The sequence below is a fragment of the Fundulus heteroclitus genome, chromosome 13 (assembly GCF_011125445.2).
Source record: "Fundulus heteroclitus isolate FHET01 chromosome 13, MU-UCD_Fhet_4.1, whole genome shotgun sequence".
NCBI lineage: Eukaryota > Metazoa > Chordata > Actinopteri > Cyprinodontiformes > Fundulidae > Fundulus > Fundulus heteroclitus.
Window position 1 is genome coordinate 22,702,786 of NC_046373.1, and position 14,062 is coordinate 22,716,847.

Here is a 14,062-nt window from a genome sequence, read left to right on the forward strand (position 1 = left end):
TTACCTACATCTTCTCAGACAATTAAATTATTTCCCTAACAATAGTGAGTTGTCGATGTTTAAATGTGCAGTATATCTTAATACATAAGGAGCATGGAGGACCCAATACTGTACTTTGAGTAAGATTGGTGACACCAAAACTGAATTGTTTCATGAGTGGTTGTCCATTTCATCACTCAAATGAGAACCACATACTATTGGTATATACTAGTAAGACTAATAAAGAACAGCAGATAAAACTTTAAGATACGTTAAGGCCTATATTAAATAAATTTTACGACCATATCAACAGATTAAATACTTTTTACTTTTTTGGTGTACCAAATTACCCTCGTAATGAAGTAATATTTTATGGATTAAGTCCCTGATGATAAGAATGTCTAGCTCCGCCCCTGGTTTGCACTAATTTACTAATAGACAGTGTGGAAATCTTTGTACAATAAAAGCAATGTAAATAGTGTTTCCTCGGTTGTATTTGTCGTAATTCTAATTCTAGAAGTAGAAATAGTGAAATAAATAGCACTATCATTTTGTGAAATCCTAATTACGCTATTATAAATAAGTAAAAGTCTAAACAAAATATAGCAGTTGTTTAGGCAGCATATAGTGTTGTTGTGTTGTATATCATATAAAAGAAATATCACCTGCTATTTATACCTGAACTGCATCAGAGGGTCAACAAAAAAATTAAACAATAATAGCAACGAAATATTGGTAAAAGGGAAACCCTCACCTTTTCTTTTTCAGGCAGCTGTGGCTAAGAATCAGAATTTTTAATAGCCTACAGTCTTTGCTTTTCCATCTTTCCAGCCGGCTTCAGAACTCCAGCCTGGCACAAAATATTTAGTTTTATAAAACAGATTAGGTTTCTGTTGATAAATGCATTATACTAGATGCTATTTTGAGATGCTAACGTTGGTTACTTACATTTCTCAAGTTCCATAAATCAAAACTCTCTCGCCTGCTTCTTTACAGAACTGCACTCAGCAGCTTTCACCTATTTTACTGCAGATAATTCGTTTCTTAACTGGGACTAGTTCCGTAGCCTAGTATTAATTGTGGTAACCACAGTATTCCTGTATGATAACTGTAAAACTGAAATCTCCTCTCCAAGCAAGCACGCACAAGGACAGACTAGAAAACAGCCAATCAGAAAGAGGGAAGGCGGGATTTAAAGCAGTATAACCAATGACAGTGGAGTTAAACAGCACAGAGCACATTCAAGTGTGCTGCAGATTTAAAGGGGCAGGACCACTGAGCTATATTATACACTGGAGTGCTGATTTTGCCGAAAAACTGAAGTCACTGGCCGCCATCTTGCTACTCCCTACTCTCACAGAATCCCATAGAATTTGGTTGCAACAACAAGCAGTTTTCTGACTGTGTGAAAATATTTCACAGGTAATTCTACAGTCAGTGGATGTACTAACACTATTAACTACTAGGAAATTAGGTACTGAAATATTTTACATGTTATTCATATTAAATATATGTATATATAAGTATGTGTATATGTATATATGTATACACATATGTAAATATATGTTTTTGTACATTGTTATTTATATATTTATAAATGTTAAACATATATATTTAAATGAATAAAATGCAAAATATTTCAGCACATGACTTTCTCAGTACTTGATAGATTTAGAACATAACATAAAAGTATATGGCATTTGACATTTTAAAAGTCTTAAGCCCCCCCTGAACATGAGAAAATCCTCGTTATTCGATGCTGTAGCGCACATATTCCCTAGTTACTGGGGGGAAATAGGGAGTACCAATATGGCGGCTGGTGGCTTCAAAGCGACTCGTTCAAACAGACGGTGATTAGCACTCCAGTGTATTATATAGCTCAGTGGGCAGGACAGACTGGCCAGCGTGAGGCAGCGGAGCTGGGAGCTGCGAGAGGAAAAGTAGGGCAGAGTGAGGGTACGTTATGTGGATCATGTAACCAGCCACGGTAGATCTAAATTATTATTCTTTTGGACATGCACCATGCACACACACACCAACAAACACGCACAAAAAAAAAAAAAAAATAAAAAAAAAAAAAAAAAAAAAAACCTGACAAAAGGGCACTTTGGGCACCAAAGGGCAAAGGGGCAGGTGCTCAAGCCCCCCCCCCCGCCCCCCCCTCTGCACGTCCCTGTTGAACAGTAGTATAGTGTATTTGAATTGTATCAATTTGATTTCCATTTGGTCTTGTCAAACTGGATATATTACTAGGACCTGTTTGTCTTGTGAAATGTCTTGAAATATAATTTGTGAATATGTGTTGTATATATAATTGAACTGAATTGTATTAAATCAGTGGAGGTCATTATAAAAGGTTAACAACCTTTTAGCCAGCTAGGTTATCAGAGGCCAGTGAAGAAGTTATTCACTTCTAGAGGAGCTACAAGCATTCCCTGAGGTGATTCTGGAAGTACATAATAGATTTTTCTTGTTGATAACATTCAGTAATCAGTAGGGAGACTCTGGCTGTAACTGTGGTTAATCTAGAGGAAGATAATGGAGTTTAATGGCCACTGCTGAAGATAACTCTCAGAGGAAGCATCTAAAGATGGTGATGAGATTATGAAGCTCAACAAGATGCAAATGATGAAATCATGACATCAGCAAAGCACTAAAAATCATAATGTTTTAGTCCACGAGGAGCTCCCTAATGGAAATTATGAAGTTCCGGAGGCCAAAATGTATTTTTCTGAGGGACTTCACTCAATAAATCACTGACAAGAACTAGGTGTGGACAATAATTCAATATCAATATATATCACAACGTAAGTTTATTCAATAACAGTGATATGACTTTAACAATATTTCAATATACATGAGGTATATGATTTAAGCAATTGCCACTGACTGACGTTCTGGGAAAAATGTAGTTTTATCCGTTCGTTTTTTTTAAAGCAAATATTTTGATAATGTTATATCAGAGGAGTTTTATCAACATAGCAGAATAATAGTCACAAGTTTGTTCAGGCATCTGGTGTGGGCATTCTTCTCTTTAAAGCTTTAATATTATTTAGATAAATATCGTAATTATATTATATCGACCGAAATTAAAGGATATATCATGATATATGTTTTGGCCATATTGTCCAGCAAGAACATTTGTTCGCAGGTCTCAATAAACAGTTTTTGGACATCAAGACATTCTAAATGTTTTACATGCCTTGAGATAACCTTTGTTTTGTCAATTAAATGTATACTGTTCACAAATGTCAACTTCATTTTAATTTGTTGTTGTTTTCTTAATATTGTCTTTTGAATGCAATGTTTAATAAAACCATTAAAGTTCAGGTTATTTCGTCTGTCTGCGCGCTTTTATTTTGAAGTGTCCTTTCCGGAAGTGGGGGTCTACGTTTCTCGGCTTTATCCCGTCGACGCGAGCAGGGGCCGCCGTCTAACAATCCGGTACCAGTGTGTGAACCTGTTCGGTCTCTCTGTCCGGTCTCCGGTTTATTTAACGGACAGCCTGAACCGCCCGTCGCTGTAAACCGGCTCCTCTTCCTCCCCCAGATCCCCCGTTGGAGCTAAAAAATGGCGGACCACGGTAAGTGCTCAGAGTCGAGCTAACGGCGGCTAACGTTAGCTTCTCTTTTTTGTAGGTAAACACTGAGCGTGGGAGGATTGTAAATCACTGCTATTGTCGCGCGGATTTCGTGTTATGTCTACAATAAAGAAATAAATATTGTTCAGACTGGGAAAGTGTTATTATGCTAGCTGTGTGTTAGCCGGTTAGCGAATCTGTTGACGTTGTAGTCGCTATTGATCAGCTGATTATTAGCCATCTGCTGGTCACATAATCCTGATCTGCTTACACGTGGAACAGTGTCGGTGTCATTTATTTACAAAGCAGGAAATGGGAGGAAACGCTGTTTTTATTTGCATGAAAAGAGAATTATTATTATTATTATTATTATTATTATGGTCTCAGACCTCCTGTCATTTCAATGACACACAAATAAACTCTTGGGTTATTCCTTGCTTCCTCGTACTGTGCTTCTTAATTATATAAATACTATATAGTGATTGATAAAAGTGGCTCTGATTAGTGGTTTTCCAGGCTTTCTTTGGACTTTGCAGTTTTTATGTCACTCCATCTATTGTGCTTGAAACTCATGGGTCAGACAGAGATGTTGGCAAAAGTTGTGAATTTAGCTTTTGAATTTGTTCAGCGACCGGTTACTTTTCTTTGTGCGGGTAAGATAAACTAAAATGGGACAGTAAAATATATTTTTCATCTATATGTCTGTATGTTTCTCCCCATAGCCGTCTTTTTGATTGAACTTATTGTTGCTGCCTTTGGTTTTTCTCACAATGACAGTGTCTGTCTATATACAGGAGTTACTGCACAGCGTTGAAATTTATGTCACTTCTGGTCATAATTTTCCGCCACTGGACTTTTTTCCCTTCTCCGATTATCTGACAGCTTAACGTGCTTATTAATTGCAGTGGGTTTGACATTGATTTACTTTAAATCTTCATGGTTTATCTTTTACTTGCCACGTCACACCTTGGCTTTAACATCATATCCATTGATATTTTGGTTACTGGCTGAATGTGTTCATGTGGCATTTCTTTAAAGGGTTTAAAGGGTTTCTTCACTACCCGTTAGGTTGAACTGAGGCGGTGGATCTGACACAGGGTATAAAATATCAAACTGAGCACTAATACCCTATCTTGGTGCAACCAAACTGGGCTTTTAAAGACGCTCCCTGTAGTCTAGGACAGCGACTCTCAATCAGGGCGCCTGCTGGCCTGAATGCCAAAGAGACTGTGACATGTTTTTGTGCACATTAAAGTATAATAACACGCTAAGGTGATAAAAAGAAAACCATTAACTGCGTCACGGGCTGCTTTTGAACACACATGTGTCTGTGTTACACAGGTTTCTGGGATTAAAGTAATAAAAAATGAGCAGTCAGGTACATTTTAGTTTACAAAATTAAACTTTTTTTTTTAATGTTGAAACCGGCATTGCTAGTCTTTATATTGAAATGACGAGAAAGCTGCAAAACGACGCAGGGAAGCTGGGCCATGAAGTGAGGAATGAAGAGTTTTCCAGCTGATGGATAAAGAGAATGACTTGCTGGCGGGTTTAGCTCATCGTCACATTAGGAGTGTGTTTCTATAAGCTGCTGAAATCTGGTACCTACACAGAACGATGAGAGAAACTTGAATTAAACAATTAAAGGTTTTCTTTTTCACGTTCACCTGCATGTGCACAAGGCGTAAATGCAGACATGGGTACATACGGGTGAGTCGATGCACATCTGTGTGCGTGGCCTACGAAAGGCTCCAGCTAATAAAGGTTGGTCCAGAGTTATAGATCCTGAAATAAACATGATCCAAGTTAGTCTAGATGCCATAAAAGCGGTAAACCGGCTCTGCAGCAAGTCAATAAAAGGGTGAAAATCCTGATTAATCCGTTTTGTTTTATATCTTTCAGGTCTCAGCAGCCTGTTGCCTTAACTCACTCAGTCCCGCCTGAGCACCATGTAAGCAACGCAGACAGCGAGCTAATCCGAGGGTAAGAGCGCAGCGGGTCCAGAACCAGCGGGGTTGCTGGTAGCAGCAGAGAGGCAGGGTGGCTGCGCTGTCAGCCTCCAGCTGGAGAGGCAGACTGATGGAGAGCGACTGTCGGATCCCGGTGGCTTGCTGTCGACCTCGAGCCCTCCTCATCCACGCGCTGTTCTGGGGTCTCGTCTCGCTCAGGTGAGTCTAAACTTCTGTTAATCTATGAAAATAACAATTTTATCTCTTTCCGGTATTTGAATTTTGTTCACATAGGCCTAAAATCTGGAACAATAACGAGTTTTTAGTCTTGATAAGTGTAAAAAAAAAAGACTAAATGGAAAAACAGTTTTATTTTCCCATCCTTTCCAAAAAAAGTAAAAAAAAACAAAGCCACTGGACTTGTTTTCCGTAGTTAAAGACGTTTCGCTTCCTCTCCAGGAAGCTTTCTCAATTCAAAAAGTCTGGAGTAATGTGGAGTACCAAGCTTTATACTGCTGCCAAAGCTTGGTATTGCACATTACTCCAGACTTTTTGAATAGAGAAAGCTTCCTGGAGAGGAAGCGAAACGTCTTCAACTACGAAAAACAAGTCCAGTTGCTTTGTTTTTTACTTTTTTTGAAATGACCATGACCTGGATGACTGAGAATCTTCACCAGCATATTTCCTATCCTATGTTTAAAAGTTTCATCAATCTCTTTTTTTATCATTCCTTTTCTTCTCTTGTGGACATTTAGACTCCTAAAACTCAGCTTTTTTTCCAGAATCAAGGGTCTAGAAAAGTATCCAGGATTGGTAGTTACTGCCTCCAGTAGAGTTTTCAGTCTCTGGCTCCATCCATATACCCTTAATAGCTTTGAGCTGCTGCTCCTTGAACTTTCATCGGGTCAACAGTTTAATCGTGGGGACAGCCTTTAACTCTGACATCATTACGTGACGGAAACACAACATGGACAATTTTAGGCAAAACTAGCCGCGAGAGGAAGCATGCAGTCTCCTTTTCCTACCTCCTTCCTTACTGATTGCACTATTCGGACAGCTCTGATCAGCCTGTGAAACCGAGAGGTGATTTTAGATGCTTGATGTGTTTTTTTTATTTCAGAGTGTTTGGAGCAGCTCTGCTGAGTGAGGAGAAGACAACAGGTAGGCCTTCGCTGCTTCAAACCCGAAACCCTCCGCGAGTTAAAAACCCGTCTTAACGTCTTCATCTTCCTCTGTATCAGCAATGAAGCCTGCTGTCGCCCCCTGCTGGCTGCTGGAGAACTTCGTGGTGTTGGAGGAATGCAATCGCTGCAGCGACTTCAACGCCGTAAGCTAACGGGGATCTTTTACCCCTTTTTCTGATTTAATCATAAATATCTTTTCAAGTTAATTTTCATGAGACTGGAACATCTGTTTTTAACTCACTATTTCTTCTATGAATAATTTTGATTCAATAAACTAATAAATCCTTATGGGAGTAAGTCGTTTTTCGCAGCCCACAGATGTGAGGCACACATTTAGCATCTCTGAGTCGTATGCGCGTCTGGTATTTACAGCCTGTTCCAGGGAAGCTTTCATGCTGAATCAGGTTGTAGGTTCTCTACCATACTGGAGATGAAATAGTGAAACAAGTTTTCAGTTTTACAAGAAGAAAATAATTTCCTCCTTGACATGAGCTGGTTAGCGCTATCGAGCTAAACCAAGGTTGTTAAAATGCTTTCCATCCTGTTTTCCCCCAAAATTCAAAGTCTTTTTTTATTGTTTTACGCTGCAAAAATTAACTAAAAGCAAGTAAAATATTCTTTAAATGAGTGTATTTTTCCTTGATTTGAGAAGGTAAATAAGACTATTTGCCAATGGAATGAGTATTTTTACCTCTAAAATAAGATAATTAGATATTCTGCCTTTGAAATAAGATGGAGATGAATTGTTCTTATTTTGAGTGCAAAAAATATTTTTTCTATTAGCAAATAGTTGTATTTTCTTGCTCAAATCAAAGAAAAATACACTAATTTCAAGAAAACTTTACTTTCTTCTAGTTCCCTTTTTGCAGTGTATGCGTTCAAACAGTGAAGGAACATTTTCACAAATGGTGATTGTTCCTGAGCTCAGGACTCTGTTACTTTCTGCGATCAGGCATATGAGCATACAGCATAGACAAATGCAACGCTGCCCCCTATTTTGCGCATGAAACAAAATACATTTGATAACATTATTTGGTTAAATGTTTTGTCTCACGTTTTTGTTGAAATCTTACGACACTGATGTATTTTCAGTCAGTTAGCTTACGGCGAGAATCTCCCGCTGAGCTTCGGGTTTTTAGCCTACGCTGAGAAAGTTTACATCTGAGCGCCTGGATCACGAGAAGAACCAGTTCTGAGCCGACGATAAGCCGGGTCTCCAATGTCTGACGATGTTAACATCTTGAACGTTTGTTTGTGTTTCAGAAGACGCAGCCGGCCTGCAGACAGACGGGATACGTGGAGAGAGTGAACTGCACCAAGACCAGCAAAGAGGAGTATAAGAGGTCAGAGCTGGACCACCGGGGCTGACTGGAGGCCACAGATTACTAATGGTTTCCTCTTAGAGAACGAGACCAGTCAGGAAACCTTTAATACATTTAGGGCATCACCTTTCTGCTAGGAGACTTTATCTGGACAGGCCGTCTGGGAAAATCTGGACTGAAACTTCAGAAAAGTCCAGGAGTCTCATTTATAAAACTTTGCATAGAATCCACACTAAAAGTCTTCGTATGCCACGTAAAACAAAATGCGGTACGGCAAACAAAAATCTGATCTATAAACCCGTGCTCACTCAGACCTGAATGTAATTTCCCTTTTACAGATCAAGGCTGTACCTGAATGTTTGCGTATCTGGTTTCACCTCAGGTTCTGCCCTCTACACGCCAGTTTAAACCATGAATGGTCGCCGCAAAGATCCTCGTGAATGTTAATGTGGATTAAAAATGGGTCAGCTGATTGTTGTTGTTGTTTTTTTTCATGGTGAAATGGCAACCACGGAGACAAAGTAAAGGAACTGTGAAAAAATGTAATAGAAAGGGGTTTATCAGACGTGTAATCAGAGGTAAAAGCTAGGGCTGAACGATTTTGGAAAATAATCTAATTGCGATTTTTTTTTTTTTTTCTTAATATTGCGATTTAATGCGATTTTTTTTTTTTTTTTTTTTTTTTTTTTTTTTTTTTTTTTTTTTTTCCCCAGTTTAATTTATCATGTCTTTTTAAACATATACAAACAACAAATCAATTAGTTTCCTCTCCATGCAGATTAGTTGCTAAAAGACCCACAGCATCTAAACTCAGAGCAGAAATGATTGCGTTCTGCCTACAATATGTTTCAACCAAAATTGCAATTTTGACTTTTCTCTGCATTAACCAAAAGCAACAAAAATGGCGTCTAAATAAAGATGTTTGTAAACGAGGACTATTTTAAATATGAACTTTTAATGTTTCTATTAATCAGAATATTATTCAAGAGAACAGCTTTTAATTGATTTGGACATCAATCCTCGTTGAACATAAAGTGCAACCAACATGCAAGTCTATGTATTAAACTGATTGACCTGTACTTAATGCTATGTATGATTATATAAACTCTACAACAAGTAATAAAATTAGATTATCACACTGCTGCAACTGTCTTCCCTTCCATGTGGAGGTAAACCCACTTTACACATTTTACCGACACCTAATGGACGCGTCTAATTCCCTGATTGTTACATAGCCAAAAATTGCAGACTCTGCAATTTGGAAATTGCGTTTTTTAAATCGCAATTATATTGAAAATTATGTTACTAGGGCTGAAATTGGTCAGCCCTAGTAAAAGCCCAGATGTTGCCAGCATTAAAATAACTTGTTAAAAAGTAAACTTGACTGTTGTTTTAAATGCTGGAGGACGGCCTCTGAGGCTTTGTGTCCAGATCCACAATCGATTTAAGATGGCTTATGGGCATTTTTAAATTAATTTATATGAAAGGTTCTTATGTGTCACCAGCGCAGGCATGAATGACAACGGCCGTTTTAGCTTACGATGAAGTCGATCTATTAAAGTCTGATATGGAGTAAAATTGAACGTCTGAGAGGAACCATCATGCAGTTTGGCTGCAATTCACCACTTCACCTGCTGCGTTGTCATGTTTCTTTTTTTAAGACTTACAGTTTTGGTAACAAGTTGATTGAATAAAGGGTTGTGTTTGAATTTAGTGTTCATTACTTAAAAATATGGTATTAAGGAACAGCAAAAAAAAAAAAAGGGCAGGGCTGCACTTCAAATATATACTTTGAATATTTTGATAATTATCGATATCGATCAATATGATTTCTATTTTATCGATATACTTTTTTTCTATATTGTCCAACCCTAGTGGAAAGTGACATTTGCACGTTTCAGTTTTGTACATATGCAAACTTTATACATGAGACCCCAGATCTGGATTTACTTTTCCTCCTTCTTTCCTTTCCTTCTCCCACCCCTATTTTCTGAATTCCTTAGATCTTCCTCACCTTATTCCCTTGTGACCTTAGTTCTTTCCTTCCTTGTAACCTTAGTTCCTTCATTCTATCTTTTCTTCTTTCTTGGTTTCCTACCTTTTCTCCTGTCATTTCCACTGATGTGTCCTTCCTTCATTCCTCGTGTTCTCCTTCCTCTCTGTCCTTCCCTTGTGCTCATTCCTTGCATCCTACTGTCCATCTTCCTTCCTCCCTTCCTTGTTTCTATCCTTCTCTGCTTCCTTCTTTCCAGCTTTCATGTTTAAACCTTGCCCGTTGTAGAAATATCAGCCATAAATTCCCGATGAACCGTGATATTTTATATTTAAGGTAAAGGACCGGGAGCTTCTGCATGGAAACTGTAGGAACTTGTGAATTAGATTTGAGCTTGATGAAGCCAGAATGGTGCAAACAGCTCGGGGTACTAACTGTCCTTCTCCCCGCAGCTGCCGCTCCGCCCTGATGGAGGAACACCTCTTCTGGAAGTTTGAGGCGGCCATGTTGGCTCTGACGGTCGTCTTCGCCGTTCTGGTGGTGATCCGTCAGCGCTGGCTGGATCGCCTTGCCTCTGAAAAGGTCCGCCGACAGATCGAATCCATCTAGGAAGAGGATCTCGTTGGGTTTTTAAGTCCCGTGGCAGTATTTTAAAATGGATTCCACGCTGCTCAGTCAGGATGTTTTCAGTGGAGCTCCCCCCCCCCCCCACCATCTGTGAAGTTTTCCTCTTCACCAGCGACTGTTTCTCTGCCGAACGAGCAGGAAGAAAAGAAAAAAAAAACTCCAACCAGGATGGTGAAAAGTCCTAAACCATGATGCAAACGGTAGAATATATTTTAGTGTACAGAGTTTATAGAGATCAGGGAAGGACTAGTTCTGGATCTGAGGATAAAAAAAACAGAACTTGGACCGAGTGAGGCTCAAACTGAAAAGAAGTGAAACTGACTTGTCACAGAAACAGCAGCTGAGACTTTATCTAAACAAGCGGCATCGTGCTAAAGTGTCACAGACGGAGGAAGCGGCAGCTGTTTCTAAACTACTTCAGCTTCACTCCCTGCACAGGTTTGAGCGTTAGATCCACGGTGTGGTCGGGTCTTTCTTTACATCCGTGTTGGATGGTGTGGTTGTATTTCTGGCTCCAGGGCAGCCTGGAATAGTCCTGGATTTGACTTCAGTATTTTCCAGGTCTGGATAAGTAGGGAAACAGAAGAGTATGGAGACGTGTTTGTATTCTCAGACCTTATTCTCTGCCCCTTTTTGTCCTTATGTCCTTCCTTATTTTTCTTGTACCCTTCCTTCCTTGTGTCCTTTAATCCTTCTTTCTTTGTGTCCCCCTTCCTTCACTAATTAATTTTTCCTTCCTCTCTCCCTCCCTGTCATTTTCTTCCTGCCTAATGTGTTTAAAATAATCAGGAAAGTGTGGAAATATCTAAGTTTTACAGGATCGGTGCGTAATGATTGAAATGCGTCTCCGTCGAACGTCACCGGCTATTCTTCACCCGATTGGTTCACATCTCCTCTGGCCGAGCTCTGATTGGTCGCTCCTTCACACTAAAAGAAGTAAATCCAGAACAGACGCTGTGTTGATTTTATGCTCCTGTGTCCGAGTGTTTCAGCTTCGTTCTGTTTTTATTGTAAATAATATGTTTATGTTGGACAGGTTTTCTTTTTTGTTGTTTCTCTGTGAAGTTTCTGACAAAATAAACTGAAGAGAAACATGAAACCAGAGTAAATGGATTTGTCAACATGTAACTGGAGTCGTTGTGAGGTTTCTTATGCAGGCGGGAAAAGTAAAATATTCAATTTGTATTTTATTACTCTCTTGTCTAAAAGTCCTCTGGGTCTTTGCTTAGTCTGTTACTTTTCAGGTTCTATGTTTGAATCTTGACCACTGGCTACTATAAGAAATACCATAAATTAAAAATGGGGTTTGGGTTTTATTTTTAAAGAACTGCTGAGAATTCTGGGGATTTGAGTTTGCAGGTTTGCAGGAAAGCAGTTAGTTTGCATCATAAACAGCAGGAGATGATGGCTTCTGCAGCTTTTTTCCACCTCAACTATTCCTGAAAAATAAACGTCACTTTAGAGGTTTGTTAGTTGATTACAGTTTTTACAAACATTTAATGAGTCTTTCTTTTCCCCTGGGGGTATAAATGACACCATGGCCCAGTTCTTTTAGCCCCTCATTAATGTAGAAAAGACAAGAGAAGCTTGCAGCTAAGAGGGCATCGTGGGGTCAGCAAATATCTAAAATATCCTCCAGCATCCACGCTGGTTGGTTGGAAGGAACAAGCCTCTTCTACAGGTACAGGTACCAAGTAGTCCACTGTGCAGGCTGTTGATTGGCTGGCTCAACTCTAATTCTGCTGAGGATTCAGGTTTGAATCTCAGCCCTGGTCTCCGATTGGTCAGATTGCTCTGACTTTTCCTCCAATCATTGGATTGGCTCACTTGCTGGCAAATGGGAGCAGCTTCCTGCTTTGACCCAGTGCCAATTTTAAAAGACATTTTTCTGCACCTTAAATGTTCAGAGTTTTTTCTCTTTTTTTCCTTCTTTTGTCGAGACTCCTTCTCTGCCTGTTTTAGTGTAGAAATATTTGATTAGAACCAATTAAACTGATGTTTTTTTTATGGAACGTCGTGTGTACACCTCTAGTATCAAATATAAATCCAGCTCTTTGTTAACATTGTTTTCTGTATGGGAAATTACAGGTCTGAATAATTTAATCAGTTTTCAAACATTTTGATTAGGTTTAACTAATTTGTTCATTAAAGTTTACTGATCTTATATTTCTATCTTATAACAAACCAGTTGCATCTGGTGTAGTGTAACCTTAGCTGAGCCGGCTCAAACTGAGCTATTTGTCAACAAGCACTTCAGGTGGGTGGATTTGACACGAGGGAGAGAATATGTATGTGCACAAAGCTCTTAACTCAATTCAAAACTAGTTTATTAATCCCAAAGGGACATTAGACTCATATTCTGCCGTTTGTTTTCCAAAAAGATGCTTATGGCTGTTGGTAGGAAGGATATCCTGTAATCGTCCGTCTTACAATGGATCTGGAGAATCTGCTGACTAAACTGATGAAGAGGAGGTTCAGGATTGTCTGTAATGTTAATTTTTCTCTTAAACATGGTGGAGGATCTGTCATGCTGTGGGTCTAGTAAGAGCCAAATTGAATGTTTGTGTCGTTATGGTCTCACAGGCGTTCAGATTTGTCCTTCACATCAGGTGGTTGCACATCATTTACCTGGGATTTTTTTAATATTTTACTATCAACCACCAGATTTGCAGCCATTATTGCCATCGTTAGAAGTTAATATACTTTTTAAAATTAAAGCAACAGACTAATACATTAAAAACAACGTACATTTCAGGATTTTTTTTAGGAGTCTGGATTTAGATCAACTTTATTTGAACATCTAGAAATCTTGCACCAAAATAATATGGAAATAGGAATCCTAGACTGAATGCAGGTTCTTTAAAACAGTTTGTGAAAGTTGAAACCTTTCATTTTGTTAAACACCCTAAAATAGCAGTTTCTGTACTTTGTTTGGCATTTTATACCAGTTTTGGCAAATACCTCCAGTTTAATCTGGTTTTAAGTTTGCCCAGAGACCAAAAAGGTTGTAATATTTAATTTATTTTTTATGAGTGCACATTCAGTAAGTGAAAAACCAAACTACCGATAGATAAAAATCAAGGACTGATGTGGCAAATCAAAAACATGTCAAAATGTAAGAAAACAAACAACAAAAACACTAAATTTGTTCAGCTTTAGAATATTTTTATTCCTTTAAAAATACAACTGAAAAAGTCTGTAAAATGGAACATTTTCCTTGCTCAGTTCTTTTTTGCCCTACACCTATCCAGACCTGGAAACAATTAGAAGCAAACTCCAAACCTTTCCAGACTTCGTCTGAATCCTGCATGTGACAAAAAGCTAAGAAACGATTATCAATGCTCCAAATATAGAGCGTATAATAACACTCCGAGTCAGTGAAACAATCTACACATCCCACCTTATTGAAATAAAAACTTTTGCCGGCT

The 14,062-nt window shown here is 38.7% G+C and overlaps 1 protein-coding gene across 1 annotated transcript; it reads left to right on the plus strand.

The window, feature by feature from the left end:
* Nucleotides 1-3,351: 3,351 nt before the first annotated feature.
* Nucleotides 3,352-11,587, plus strand: jtb (jumping translocation breakpoint). The gene is made up of 6 exons (XM_012879286.3): nt 3,352-3,562; nt 5,462-5,727; nt 6,629-6,669; nt 6,750-6,835; nt 7,956-8,035; nt 10,460-11,587. The coding sequence occupies exons 2-6, from the start codon at nt 5,639-5,641 to the stop codon at nt 10,614-10,616; spliced, it is 453 nt and encodes a 150-aa protein (XP_012734740.2). The 5' UTR covers nt 3,352-3,562; nt 5,462-5,638; the 3' UTR covers nt 10,617-11,587.
* The last annotated feature ends 2,475 nt before the right edge of the window (nt 11,588-14,062 follow it).